At 36.2% G+C, this 13700-nt stretch overlaps 1 protein-coding gene across 6 annotated transcripts in view; it reads left to right on the top strand.

Annotated features, from left to right (window-relative positions):
* ADGRL2 (adhesion G protein-coupled receptor L2) overlaps positions 1-13700 on the top strand; it is a 159977-nt gene that overhangs the window by 124881 nt on the left and 21396 nt on the right. For 4 of the 6 annotated variants that reach the window (XM_068405707.1, XM_068405706.1, XM_068405710.1 and 1 more), the window contains exons 8-16: positions 67-252; positions 1301-1339; positions 4233-4416; positions 6296-6418; positions 6677-6882; positions 7955-8128; positions 9192-9401; positions 10382-10602; positions 11891-11957. In XM_068405707.1, coding sequence (XP_068261808.1) covers positions 67-252; positions 1301-1339; positions 4233-4416; positions 6296-6418; positions 6677-6882; positions 7955-8128; positions 9192-9401; positions 10382-10602; positions 11891-11957 — 1410 coding nt within the window. The remainder of the gene's footprint in view (positions 1-66; positions 253-1300; positions 1340-4232; positions 4417-6295; positions 6419-6676; positions 6883-7954; positions 8129-9191; positions 9402-10381; positions 10603-11890; positions 11958-13700) is intronic. The other 2 variants (XM_068405708.1, XM_068405711.1) reach the window with 1 other exon arrangement.

Raw genomic sequence — 13700 nt, 5'->3', positions numbered from 1 at the left:
AATTGGAATTAGGAGCTGCAAGCAGAACAAGGGACCCTGCTGAGATAATATAAATTGTCATTTCAGATCAGAAGTGGAGAAAATGCTGCTAGTCTGGCCAATGAACTGGCTAAACACACCAAAGGACCGGTCTTTGCTGGCGATGTTAGTTCATCAGTGAGGCTGATGGAGCAGCTTGTGGACATTTTGGATGCTCAGCTGCAGGAACTGCGGCCCAGTGAAAAAGACTCTGCTGGAAGGAGTTATAACAAGGTACACACCGCCCATCACCTCTGCCTGCTGGGATAACCATTGCCCTTGTTTTTTTTATTTTATTTTCCTTTCAGAAATATTAATCTATACTTTGTTCCTGCGTGCTTATAGTTCTGGAATAAACATGTAAGAGAAAACAGCAGTAAATACACAGCGGAAAGTTGCAATTACCTTCTTTAGGGAATAAGATATAATTCACAATAGCTGACTGGTCCTAAAATACATAGCTGTGTCCCTTATTAAAATCTGGAATGTGTTATAACTAGTGTGAGGGAAATGGGCATTAGCTCTCAGAAATTCTGTAACAAATCAGCATGTTTATCCAGTGATCCTTTTAACTGTGAACATATAATAAAATCAGTGGGATTCTGTATAGGTGCAGGGTTTTATTTTAATCTGACTTCCTGCAGAATAATAGCACTTTCTTAGCCTTTTAAAGACGCCAACATCACTTATAATTGATCTTTATAAAAATGCCTTAATACAGATATCTAAAACATAAATAATCATTTTCTCTGGAATGATGTTCAGAGAAACATTTCAGAGAAAACATATGTCTTTGTGGTTTAAATACAAATCACAAGTGTTATTACCATTCCTCTTGCTCAGAGGAAACGCTGTATTTCTCGGCCTCTTCCTTCCGACAGCTTAGTCAACAAGCTACAAATTAAACATTTTTTCAGCCTCCTTTAGCAAGAAAGCTCCTTGAACTCCTCTGTTGTTTTGGCAATAGTTTTATTTACAATCCCTAGCTGCTCTTAAGAGAGTTTTCACAGAAACAGATCAAGTGCCCACACAGGGATTTTCTCCTTTGACCTTTTCACGCAAATCCCCCTATTTGGGCAAAGATATCTGGGCACCTGTATAAAAGTTGGGGAAAAACGTTTCCTGTGTGATGTTTTTTTATAGTCATCACTGGACAGAAACTAGATTGATGTCCAGGCTATAGTTCAAATTCAGGATTTGAAACACCAGACTGATTTTTTGATGTTTCTGAAGCTTTCCAGAATGTGTCTAACTTCTGATTTTCTTTTTTCTTACTAAAAAGCTCCAAAAACGAGAGAAGACATGCAGGGCTTACCTTAAGGTATCTCTCCTGTGCTGTCACCCTGCTTTCTCCCTGCTTCCGCAACCTGCCACGCTTTATCATCTTGCTGCATGATCCTATGTATTTCAGTCTTTGATAAATGTGTATTGTGCCCCATATCAACTGTACAAATGTTGGCTTTGCACAGGTATAACACTCAGAAAAAAAAATTAAAGATCAAAGTTTATACCTCTTTTACCTCAACTTGTTCAAAACTAAAAGAGCAGAAATGGTTATTATCTGAATTGGAAGTAACATCTCTCTCATAATACAACTTTGGGTAGAGGAAAAAGCTGGCAACTTAACAGAAATTACTTCAGCTTGGTAGTATTTTATATCAAAGACTGTTTGGAGTTAATTTACTTGCATGAAAAATGTACATTATAGAGCCTGCTTTGTTCTTTGTGTATTCTTATACCTAGCAAAATCACTCTTTCTTACAGTTTTAAGAGTTGTTACAAAGGCTAGATTCAGTGACTTCAGGATAAAATGTGAAGACAAACATCTCTCTAACTTTGCTAGTAAAACTTGTGCCACGTGTCCCATTAACTAGGCATGTACCACATAGCTCCCCGATTTTCAGTTTCTTTCATCTGCTGTAGAATGGTTGTCCATAGTGGCCAGCTCCTGCTCTGCAATACAATGCCGGTAATGCCACCTTGCGCCTATGAAGAAGAGAAAAAAGTCCTAGAACAGATCATGTCTGGCTCTGAAAAATTTTATCGCACATTTTTTCAAAGTTTCTTTTAAAATACTGATTTTCACTTGTACCCTCTGAGATAAAATGTAAGAATGATTTTTGAAAAGAACTTTGAAGTACTTTGCAACATCATAAAATAATTCAGACTCTTACTGAAGAGACATTTCTCTGTATGGGGCACTTCTGTCTTTTATCCTGCAGCCCAGGAAAGGGGATGGGAAATGTCCAGTTATGCAAAAACTTGACAAAAAGGGACAAAGATCTGGAGAGAAATTAACTTCTCAAATAATAATAATTGTAATAGTTTTTTATTAGAAAATATTTTTTAATAGTAAAGGGAAATCCAGCACGTATGGTTTGAGTAGACTGAGTTTTCATACCTCATTTTCAAGAGTAAACACGAACATGAGAAAAGGCAGTAATGGGGTTGCTCCGACAGCTGCATCACAGGGGCTGCGTGGTCTTCCCACCGCTCGCTCACCTCTGTCTGAGAGAAGAGAAATATTACTGGGCAGGTGATCATTTTCCACAGGAAAAATGCAGAGTTAGATTATCCCGTAATAAATAAAAAAGTTTCATGTTAATGAATGCATACTGTCAGCGCTATACGGAGATACGCAAGAAACCGTAGCACAACCTTAATTTCCGACCGATGTCGTTTTCTGTAGGTCTCAAATGGGCTTCTCTGCTTAGATAAGACTAATAAACCTCTTGAAATTACAAATCAAAAGCTGACTTACACTATGCAAATGAAGCAAGTTCCCACTTTGTGACAGAGGATTCATTTGTACCTCAGATTAGAGGCTCCAATCTGTATTTCTTGGTGACTAATGAATCTGGCCTCTGCAGACCAATTTCTTTTCCACTCTAGTTAATGGCTGCAGCAGTATCAGTGCAAGCATTTTGACTATTCTGTCTCCCATTAGAGGAAGAAAAAAGGCTTTAATGCCACTTCGAAGTATCTTCCACCTGCCAGGAAGGTCGTGGTGGCTCACAATGCAGACAGAAAGAGGATATTAAAATGAATTAGGCTAATTAATCTTGCTCTGACAATAGCCGTGATCAACTTTTCCTCTTCGTTTATTTGCACAGTGTAGTATTCCAGACCGACATCCTTCTGTTTGTACAATGTGTTCTGTTTCCATCCCCAATACTTTTAAATTGATCAAACAAATTATATATATGCTTAATGACACATTATGACTAGGTAAATGGGACAGAGTAAACAGGGTGTTTCAGCAATGCATGGCGTACTCAATGCACAGCATACTCAATGCACAGCTACATTATGCATTAATGTAAGAGCCTGCCTTCAATTGATGAACTGATTACTGTGATTGATTGGATTATTTTGTAAAAATAATGTAATCATGTTGCTGAATTCTTCTTCTTCCTTATTTACTGTTACTTTATGTGCAGCTTAATGAACCTTAAAACATGATGATAGAGTTGTTACAAGAAAGACTTTTTAAAATGGCAGTTTTATTCAGTTTTACAGTTTTGCCTTCGCTGATAACAGGGACAGTCAGTGGACATCTTGTTTGCTCTATTGATTTCCTTTTTTAACTGACCTTTGTGCAGGAATGGGAGTTAGTAATCTTTTTAAGTGTCTATGAACAGGTACAGGAACAGGAGGGGGAGTAAGAGTGGCCCGGGCTAATTTATATCCACTGAGTCAGCTTCATTTCGTGCCTCCTGTAATAAAGAAGGCAGTTTGTCATAGACAAGTAGTTTATAGTGCTATGGCTGCATGAGTTGGGCTAAGGTTCGAAAAGGAGTATTATTGTCATTTTAGCCTAAACTGCAGAATGCCAATTTTGGCGTTAGTATTTTTAAATAGAAGTTATACATTTTAACTTTAAGTTGAAAGCTTCAGACAAAACTTCTGGCATTTATTTTTACATTTTTCAGCACATTAATAAGACTGTCTTTATATCTGACATGAGACGAGTCAAATCTGCATGTTTACCACTTAGAGACCACACAATGCTGGTGGCTAACGGCACTTCTATTAATGCTAATCCAGCGAGAGGATGGAAAATATTTTTATGTTGAAAATCGTTTTCTAGTGCCATTAAATCACAGTAAATCATTCTGACAGTTAAGTATTATAATTGTCACCAGATAACGTTGGAAATTTTCCCCAGCTGCCTAGGGCAATCAGACCTAATGATAGTTTTCTAATGAATGCAGGCAATTGTGGATACAGTGGACAACCTGCTCAGGCCTGAAGCTCTGGAGTCCTGGAAGGACATGAATTCTTCAGAACAAGCCCATGCAGCCACAATGCTACTTGATACATTAGAAGAAGGGGCTTTTGTCTTGGCTGATAATCTCTTAGAACCAACTAGAGTCTCAATGCCCACAGAAAATATCGGTAAGTGAATCTCTTTTCAAGCATAATTTTAAGTGTTGTGCATTGCTTTACGCAAAATCAGGAAAGAATATTCCAGATAGCCACTTTTGAGAGCTGAGCTGCACAACATTTGGGGGAAAGGTAAATGCTCCTAAGCGAGGGAGACACGCTTTTCTTGTTTAGTTCTTCAAAATTAGCATTCTTCTTTAGTGTCATTAGACAGTGAAAAATGGAAAGTAGTTGATGCTGCAAAGTTGATTTATTATTGAAAAATCATTAGCAAAATGTTTGGATATGAAGAGTGCTTAAATGGCAGAGTATGGATTTTTTGAGGTAACTGCTTTCTGTAGAGCTGCAGAAGTGCTTTCTTGTTATATATAAACTGTTCCTAATGAATTTAAATTACTTTTTTTGCAACAGGTAAATATTTTAGGCACTCAGAACATAGGCCAAATGTTTATATTAAACATGACTGCCTTCAGGTAAAAATGTGTTCAGTGAACTACATCTCCCATAATGCAGAATAGCTGTGCTCCAGAGACTGCAAAATAGCTGAAGATAGTTGGAGCATAATTTGGCATTTAAGTGGTGACAGAGAAATGAAGGGGTTTGGTATTAGAGATGTGCAAATATTGGTACACAGGACGTGTTAAAGCAAAAATCATTGCTATCCATAAAATTAAAATCCCTTCGTCTTATTACAGAGATTAATGTAGTCTCAGTGAGGTACAAGGAAGCTGAAAGTCTGCTAATTTGAGGGGTACCAAGATGGAGACTTGGAAGAGACTGCAGAAATTAGACTTTTCACATTTCAATGTCTGTATATTTGTAACTGTAGAAGATGGTGCCTAGTTTTTAATTTGAGTAGGAAGATACTGGGAAAGGATGGGGAAAGGTGTTACAGTCTGTTATCAAAGTAGCTTCACGGGTTGTTTCTGAAGGAATGTGGGTAGAATCACAGAAAATCTCTCTCAGGATGTACAGGAGCAGTTCTATGGAGCTCAGTAGACTGTCTGAACATGACTTTTTGTGATAAACTGTCTTCAAGTCATAGTAACACGTTACTGATGCCATGCAAGACTGAATTCCCAGTGCACATACGTATGTGTGACTTAGGGAAAGAGAAATCATTCCCTAATTTCATATCTTTTGTTTGTCTGTAGTTTAGACCAATAGTTAGACCAGTTTAATATAATGCAGATATTTGTCAACAAATTGACCACTCTGACTTATGTGATTTTACATATCCAAGGTGCCCAGTCCATATCCAAGCTGCCCAATATACAATGTGTTATATAATTAAAACTTCAATAAGGCTGAGTGGTATCTAAGTTTTCAATTTAAATATTTTTTAGCAGAACTAGTAAAATGGTTTCCTGTTATACAGAATTAGATTTAGGAAAAAAATCAGAAATTCTTTTTAGATACGAATACTGGTTTAGCTAAATACACGGCATAAGTATACTTAGGTATTAATTTGCTGACTGTTTTAAAAACTTTGTGTCTAAATCAAACTTAAAGTTCTAAATCTGATAGCAGAGGATACTGCATAGATGTTAGGAGCTTAAAAATTAACATTTCTCTGCAACATGTGTATGTGGTATTTTTAAGTGGATGTTTTGGGGGCACAAATTAAAACAAGGTTTGCTGTCATGTTATCACTATTAAAGTGCTGTCATTTTAGTAGTGTGCACTAGGTTTAGTTAAAGTAACTCCATGTGCTCAAAATGTGCAGTACAGATCTGTCTTACAGTGGCGAGGACAGCAGTGTGAGAAAACTAAATAAAGGTTGGGGGAAATACTGTCATCCGGCATATTGCAATCTGGCCAAGAGACTTTCCCTGCATTCTCCTTTTTTACCACTTTTTTTTTTTTTTTTTTCCTCCTCTGGTCTGCTTAGTTTTGGATGTTGCAGTGCTCATTACTGAGGGCCAGGTGCAGGACTTGAAATTTCCTCAGGGCAATAAAGGAGGCAACTCGATTCAGCTCTCTGCAAGCACCGTGAAACAGAACAGCAGGAACGGTGAGTCTTGGGCACGGAGCACTGAAACTCCATTAACTTTTATAAAACCTGCATTACTTCCCCTTGTTAAAATATCAAAACAAAACACAACAAAACTGCTCTTGTGGCTTTTTCTTGAAGATTGTGTTTTTCTTCAAATCCATGGCCTGAAAATGCCTCTCTGTTTACTGATGCATTATTGTCAGTTCATTAGAGTACAGGTTGCTGTCTTTCTGTAGATCTCTGTGGCATGATGATGGGATTTTTTTTTTTTTGTAGGATTAGCAAAACTGGTTTTCATCATTTACAAAAGTTTGGGGCGTTTTCTCAGTACTGAAAATGCAACCATAAAGCTAGGCAGCGACGTTGCTGGGCGGAATAGCACAATCGCAGTCAACTCCCACGTCATTGCAGCCTCTATCAACAAGGAGTCTAGCCGGGTGTACCTGACTGATCCTGTGCATTTTACGCTGGAACACATTGACGTGAGTTATGCTAATGAATTAATGGGAAGGTCATAAAATCAGCAAGAGAGAAAAGCAATGCAGAAAAATAACCTTTTTTCCATTTGAATTTTAGATGTTGGACTAGGTCAGAGACACAAGCTTAGTTAAGTCTATGAACATAAAATTAAATGAGCCTGGTTCAGTGATTATTAGAACTTAAGTGTATTCTTAATGAAAGCTAATTCAGTAATCAACATGAAAATGTAAATGACTAATTTGTTTCTACCTGAAAATTAACTCTTACCTTAGTAGCAGGGTAGAAAGTAACTGTTAAGATTCTTGATGGTCTGATGTAGCAAGTTTAATGACACTTTTTACATTAATTTTGGACCAAGCTCTAGAAGCCTATACAAATTGTTTAAATGCGTTTATTCAGTGAAGAATAAAGTATATATGTTGGTTTGTTGTACTTCAGATTTGTGTATATTTTCTTCATGGTAGTTTCTTTGATGTGTTTCTTTGGTCGTTAATTTGATCCTTTCTATTTTCATGTCTCACGTGGTGAAAGTAAATAGTCACTACCATGCTAGCGAAAATATGGTTGGATTTTCCTCTCATTTTGCCTCTTTTATAAATCTGTTTTGATTGTTTTTCATCAAAATAGATAGGCATTGAGGAATTAACTTTTTCCTGGTCTCTTTTCATATGACTTTGGCCTGACCAAAGGTGAGAATCAAAGGAAAAAGATCATATTTTCAAATTCTCAATTACTGGAAAAATATCTTCAGAATAAATTCGCAGTCCTAATTTTACAGAAAGCAAAAATGGCTATAATGTACCATCAGTGCATAAAATCGTAAGATGGAAATTGTAATGTTTAAAATTGGGTCTACAGTAATTGAGACTACACTTAGAGTGTTTCGGACTATAAAGTCCCTTTTAAACTAGATGTCTTCCTTGTATAACATAGTCCACAATTTTGCTGATGAAAAACTTTATTGTCCGAAACATGCAAAGTTTAATCTAAATTACCCTTTACACATATTAAACAATTGTTATTGCCATCTTAGTGTGTAAGATCCTCATTTTATGTTATCCTTTTATCTCCCAGCCTGACAATTATTTCAATGCAAATTGTTCCTTCTGGAACTACTCAGAGAGGACTATGATGGGATACTGGTCAACTCAAGGCTGCAAACTGATTGACACAAATAAAACTCATACAACGTGTGCTTGCAGTCACCTAACCAACTTTGCAATTCTTATGGCTCATCGGGAAATTGTGGTAGGTAATGACATTTCTGGCCATCACTAGGGAACAAACTTTTAATGATTTAGCTTTAAATTTTTAGCAAGATCCAAAGTTGCTGAAGTTTCTTAAGCATTTATAGCTTCTACCCACTCTTCCAAAGCAATTCGCTTACTGTATCATTTTTCTTCGTCACCCATAAAGTTACAAGCAAAATAACAGAAAGGAAAAACAAGGAAGGACAAGAGTTTTCTTCAAGTAATATTTTAAAGTTACTGACCAACCTTACAACTGTTTTACAGGCTTCCCCTCCATACAGCTGGAGAGTATCTGTCGGGGCAGCTGTGCAGGCTGTTCCCTGGAAGCAAACGTGCCAGCTGCCCTTAGAGCAGGAAGGTCAAGGAGCTTCCATACTGGTTGTTTAAATGCCTCTTCCTAATCTGAAATTGTGTTGTCTAGTTAAAGCACTTACTGGATGTCAGGGGGCCCGGAGCATACAATATTTGCAAGGATATGAGACTTCTCATAAAGCCATTGTATTCAGAAAGGTCGCTGAAAAGATAAATGAGATGATGAAAGTGATTCTGTTGCAAATGAAGCAAGGAACTTTCTTTAGCTAAACGTGAGATTAGAGCTGGAATTACATGCATAACATATTCTGCATTTTGTCCTAATTGGTGTGTAAATCGTTGCTTTCTTCTCCACTGTGGAGTTGCAGGTCTGTAGGAAAGAACATGTACTCTTACAGGAGGTCCCAGGGAAAGCGCTTCTCTTTGCATCAGAGCCTAGTGGCACTTTCAAAACGTTACATTTCTCTACTTGTTCTTGTCTGACAAGTTTACAGCGAGCCATAGGAAAAGTAAAAGTACTATCTGATCTGGCTAAAATAGTCACATTTTTCTCTCAGACCTGCTCCTCTTCTACTTACCCTAATCTTGCTCTTCTGGGAAGCTGACCTGAGTCTGAGAAATTACTGAGTACATTTTGCCCATCTCATGTAATGAACAAGTAACTTTTCTGGATGTTACCTGTGAAAATAGGTTTTTGTTTATACTCATAGAGAGTCATATTAATTTTCTCCATTCTTGGTTATTTCTAGTACAAAGATGGAGTGCACGAATTGCTCCTCACTGTCATCACCTGGGTGGGAATTGTCATCTCTCTTGTTTGCCTGGCCATCTGCATCTTCACATTCTGTTTTTTCCGTGGCCTGCAAAGTGATCGTAACACTATTCACAAGAACCTTTGTATCAACCTATTCATTGCTGAGTTCATTTTCCTGATAGGCATCGATAAGACAGAGTACAAGGTAAGTTTTCACTGTGTGTACTGATCTTGTTCTCTGAAATGGCTGTTTGAAATGGATTTGAGTTAAAACATGACAACACTGCCAAGCTTTCAGCATTCTGACACAGCAAGGCTGAAATAAAAGTTTAGTGTGAAAATAAGATAGACATGTTCATAAATAGTATTTACATCCATCAAAAATATCACTGTGGCCTTAATTTCCCACTTTCTGCAATGTTTTTCATTTTCAGTTGAGAAACATCTGCTATTAGTGAAGCAGGTGGTTAAACTTTTGAAAGAGATGAAATTAAATGTTGACATCCTAGGAACATATATATGTTTTCTCTATATACTCCTATGTCTCAACAGCTGTTGACTACTTTTTTGTGTGTGTATATAAGTACAGAACCTTATCTATATGTTTTTTACACTGCACATTCATGCAGATGTTTTGACAGTATTGGTTAAATTATTTCTGAAGCGATTCATTGGGTTGAAATCTAATAATTCAGTATAGTTTCATCCAGAACTCAGCCAAAGGGGAGAGAATTCAGATTGATTTCTGTTACAACAGTAGAAACTTCCAAATTAAGATAAAAATGGCTTGATGGCCACTTAATAATTTTAAATAAGCAGTATTACATTATGCATCTAGAACCAACTATTCATGTCTCAGATTATCTTAAACTATAAGTCCTAAAACCGTATCAGCTTCAAAATTATAAAATTGAAAAGTCCACTCTGTAATTGAAGAGTAGGGAGTGAGGGTGCCATTTCCTTATCTTCATTCACACTATTTATCTAATTCACTTTCTGTAGCTACTGAGCACACATTAGTATTCTCCAGTGTTCAGTGTGTGTTTTCAGGTAGGGAAAATGCTCCTGAACTTGTGAAAGGTCTCTGATAAAAATATATGCTATTCTATTACACGCTGTTTAATTGGAGATGTAATGATGTGAAGATTTTGTGGTTTATATTTCCATTTTTCTTTTTCTTTGCAGATTGCATGTCCAATATTCGCAGGTCTCTTACACTTTTTCTTCCTGGCAGCTTTTGCCTGGATGTGTCTAGAAGGAGTGCAGCTTTATCTAATGTTAGTAGAAGTATTTGAAAGTGAATATTCTAGGAAGAAGTACTATTATGTTGCTGGCTACCTCTTCCCTGCTACAGTAGTTGGTGTCTCAGCAGCTATTGACTATAAGAGCTACGGAACAGAGAAAGCGTAAGTAATTGCAAGTGACCTGAGTGTTTTTCAAGTGAATAATTTTTTAAAGCCTATTAGCTGTCAGAGGGTCCCTGACAGACTAAAATACCATCTGAAAGCTTTATTGGTAAGAAAACGGCAATGCTGTGCACAAATTACAATCAAGTCTTTTGTAATTCTCTGGGTTCAGAGAATTTGTACTCTAGAGAGACAGGTTCTAAATTATGGTCTTTCTTTTAACACAAAAGATTGACCTGAAACAAATTGAAAAAGTAAATAACTTTTTGGCTTCAAATGTATATTAAGTAGAAATTCTCAACTTAAAGTATCTGACAGGCCTAACCACCCAGTTTTAAGCTAATGCTTCATTAGATCCCTTTGTTCAGCTGCCCCTCTAGCTAACTCTTGTCCTGAATTCTGACAGTACAGTATTCCAACCCATATGTTTTACTTTGATAATATTTTATCAGGAGAGTAGAGCAGGATTAAAATTAGCTACTGCCTTTTACTTACAAAAATACAGATATATATAGAAAGTGACAGAAGGTAGACAGAAAACATTTCTGAGGATTTGAGTTGCTGGAGGCATGAATTTGCCTTCCAATAGTATTTACTTTGTACTTTGATGAAATTAGTTACAGAATGGGAAGATACTGTTGACTACAAGAAAGCTGCTTGATGTTGCTACTGATGAAAGACAAATAAGAGCAATTCAGCAGGGAACTGGACTGTATGAAAAACGAATCGCTAAGTGAAGTCAGCCCTAATAGGTTTACACGTTATTTAGTCTGGTATTATATGTATTCTTTCTCTACTGTTCAACTCCCAGTTGGGGCACTTTATTTATACCATATTGTTTTTCAGCAAAACATGGCATCTGAACATTATCTGTCTCATAATCCTCAGGAGTAAGCACTTTGCGTCTGATATAAAGTTAAAAGCAGATTTTGAAGATTACATGGAAAACCTGTGAAAAATATTTACTCATGTTAGATTCATTCGTCCATGATAGCACCTGTGACCAAACCTTTTGACTGAAAGGAGAGAGAGCTCGTTTTGGTTTTGTTTCCACTTATACGTTAGCTATTCCTGAAGATGTATTTTCAAGTTCAATAGTGTTGTAAACAGGACTCATCAGAAGAGTTTCAGGTTAGGAAAAATTGTCCATGGACTAAGTGGTACTGTGCAATGGTTATCATTGTTTACTGGCAAAATGTTAGCTTAAGAAGTATTTTTGCACTTTCCGTTTATTGAACTGAGGTGCTAATGCAATTGTTCACTTTCCATTCTCTGTTTTCTGTGATAGTTGCTGGCTCCATGTAGATAACTATTTTATCTGGAGTTTCATTGGACCTGTTACCTTTATTATTCTGGTAAGAACTTTGTTTTTTCCTTTCCTTTTATGTTGCCTCATGGCAAAGTTAAAAAGATTGAATAACATCAGTCAATACCATCCTTACTCACAAGACATTTCATGAAAATGCTTATAAACAATTTGTAATGTGACAAATGGTTATATAAATGTTTAGAAATCTTTAAAGAGTGCTGACCAAATGATTAATTGTCAAAGATGTGGTGTCACTTCAGCATAGCCATTTTTTCCTAATGGCTTGAACTCTGAAGGACATATTGACATGTGTAGTCATATGAAAAATCAGTGAAGTACTGAACATGGTGGGTTTTTTAAAGGAACCCTTATTATTGCTTTCAATTGAGTCACTATTGTACATGTTCCAGAATTTAACTGCTAATTATCCAACATAATTATCTCAAAAGGGTGTTCTAACACATTGGACTATTAAATAAATCTTCTATTTCATTATACCTACACGGTATTTGTATGTGTATTTGCATATGTATATGCATATGCATATTTTTCCATGACTACCTCTGTATTTGTGCTACATGTAATGTATGTCAGACATACAAGTTCATCTGTTTTAGTATAAATAATAGAATATTATGTAGCCGTCAGAAAGCATATACATGTTTTTGCAATCATTTGAGTAAAGTCGTCATATTCATGCACACCTATCTGTACACCCTCAGCTGTATGCCCCGTTGTCCATTTAAGATTGAATGTTGTGTTCATACATCAATTATCCATTCTCTGAGTGCTTTCAGGTAAAAAGTGCATAATCATCCGTCAACCCAGGGAAAAAACATCTCCCTATTATTTCAGACTAATAATACCAACACTGCACAACATAGGAATTTGGAAGGAAGGTGAATGCAAGATGTGCATTTTGGCTCACCTTGTTTTTCTCTGCTAGTTCACTATCTTTAAAGCCTGGCTATACTTGGGAAGTATTCTAGAAGACTGCTGCTGGGGATATAGCCTGTGTACATAGAGAGCTTTTCTCATAACTGCTGATAGTTTGGAAGGATGAATTAATTTGTTTTCATGCTTTTGAAAGTCTTGATAGTTACCTGTTCGCTTGCCTATATACAGTAGTAGAGTTGTGAAATGTTAACAGAAGTTCAGTTCCCTTGAATTTCCAAATTCAGGAATTCTATTTTGTCATTATTATTTTTTCAGCCTGAAGCACATTTATCAGGCATAATTTTGAAATTTCTGACTTCTATAGATCTGTATGCCAGACGTACTATTTCAACATTTTTTGTATCTTATAGTTTACTTTACTTCTCCATGTAAAAATAAACTGATACTTTGATTATGGAATTTTCTATAAAAAATTTATCCGTCCAGTCTTTTGTAGGTACTTTATTCCTTCCTGGTATCTTCAATATTGAAATAAACTTATGTATTTTTAGGTTGGTTTTACTCTCTGTTTATATAAAAAATTATTTCAATCCTTGAGCAGTCATTTAAGAAAAGATGGTTTTGCAGTTTAGAAGTTGTTTGAGTTCATTGGCGTATATTCAAAGACATAGGCATAGATGCCAAAACTCATGTATGTATGAGTTGAGTTAGAAAAATTATAGTCTTTCTAAGATTTAAGTATAGACCATAATAATTGCACAGAGTTTATTCTAAATACATTTAAATTAAATCAAGTCTCAGGATGGTAGGGATTCTTTTTTAATTAAACCTACAATTACAATTGAAAGATATACTTAGTATTTTCAATATGATAGACAATATTTTTCAACAT

The sequence above is a fragment of the Nyctibius grandis genome, chromosome 8 (assembly GCF_013368605.1).
Source record: "Nyctibius grandis isolate bNycGra1 chromosome 8, bNycGra1.pri, whole genome shotgun sequence".
NCBI classification, from domain to species: Eukaryota; Metazoa; Chordata; class Aves; order Nyctibiiformes; family Nyctibiidae; genus Nyctibius; species Nyctibius grandis.
Note: the sequence above shows the minus strand (reverse complement) of the source record. Positions and strands in the feature narration are given on the sequence as shown.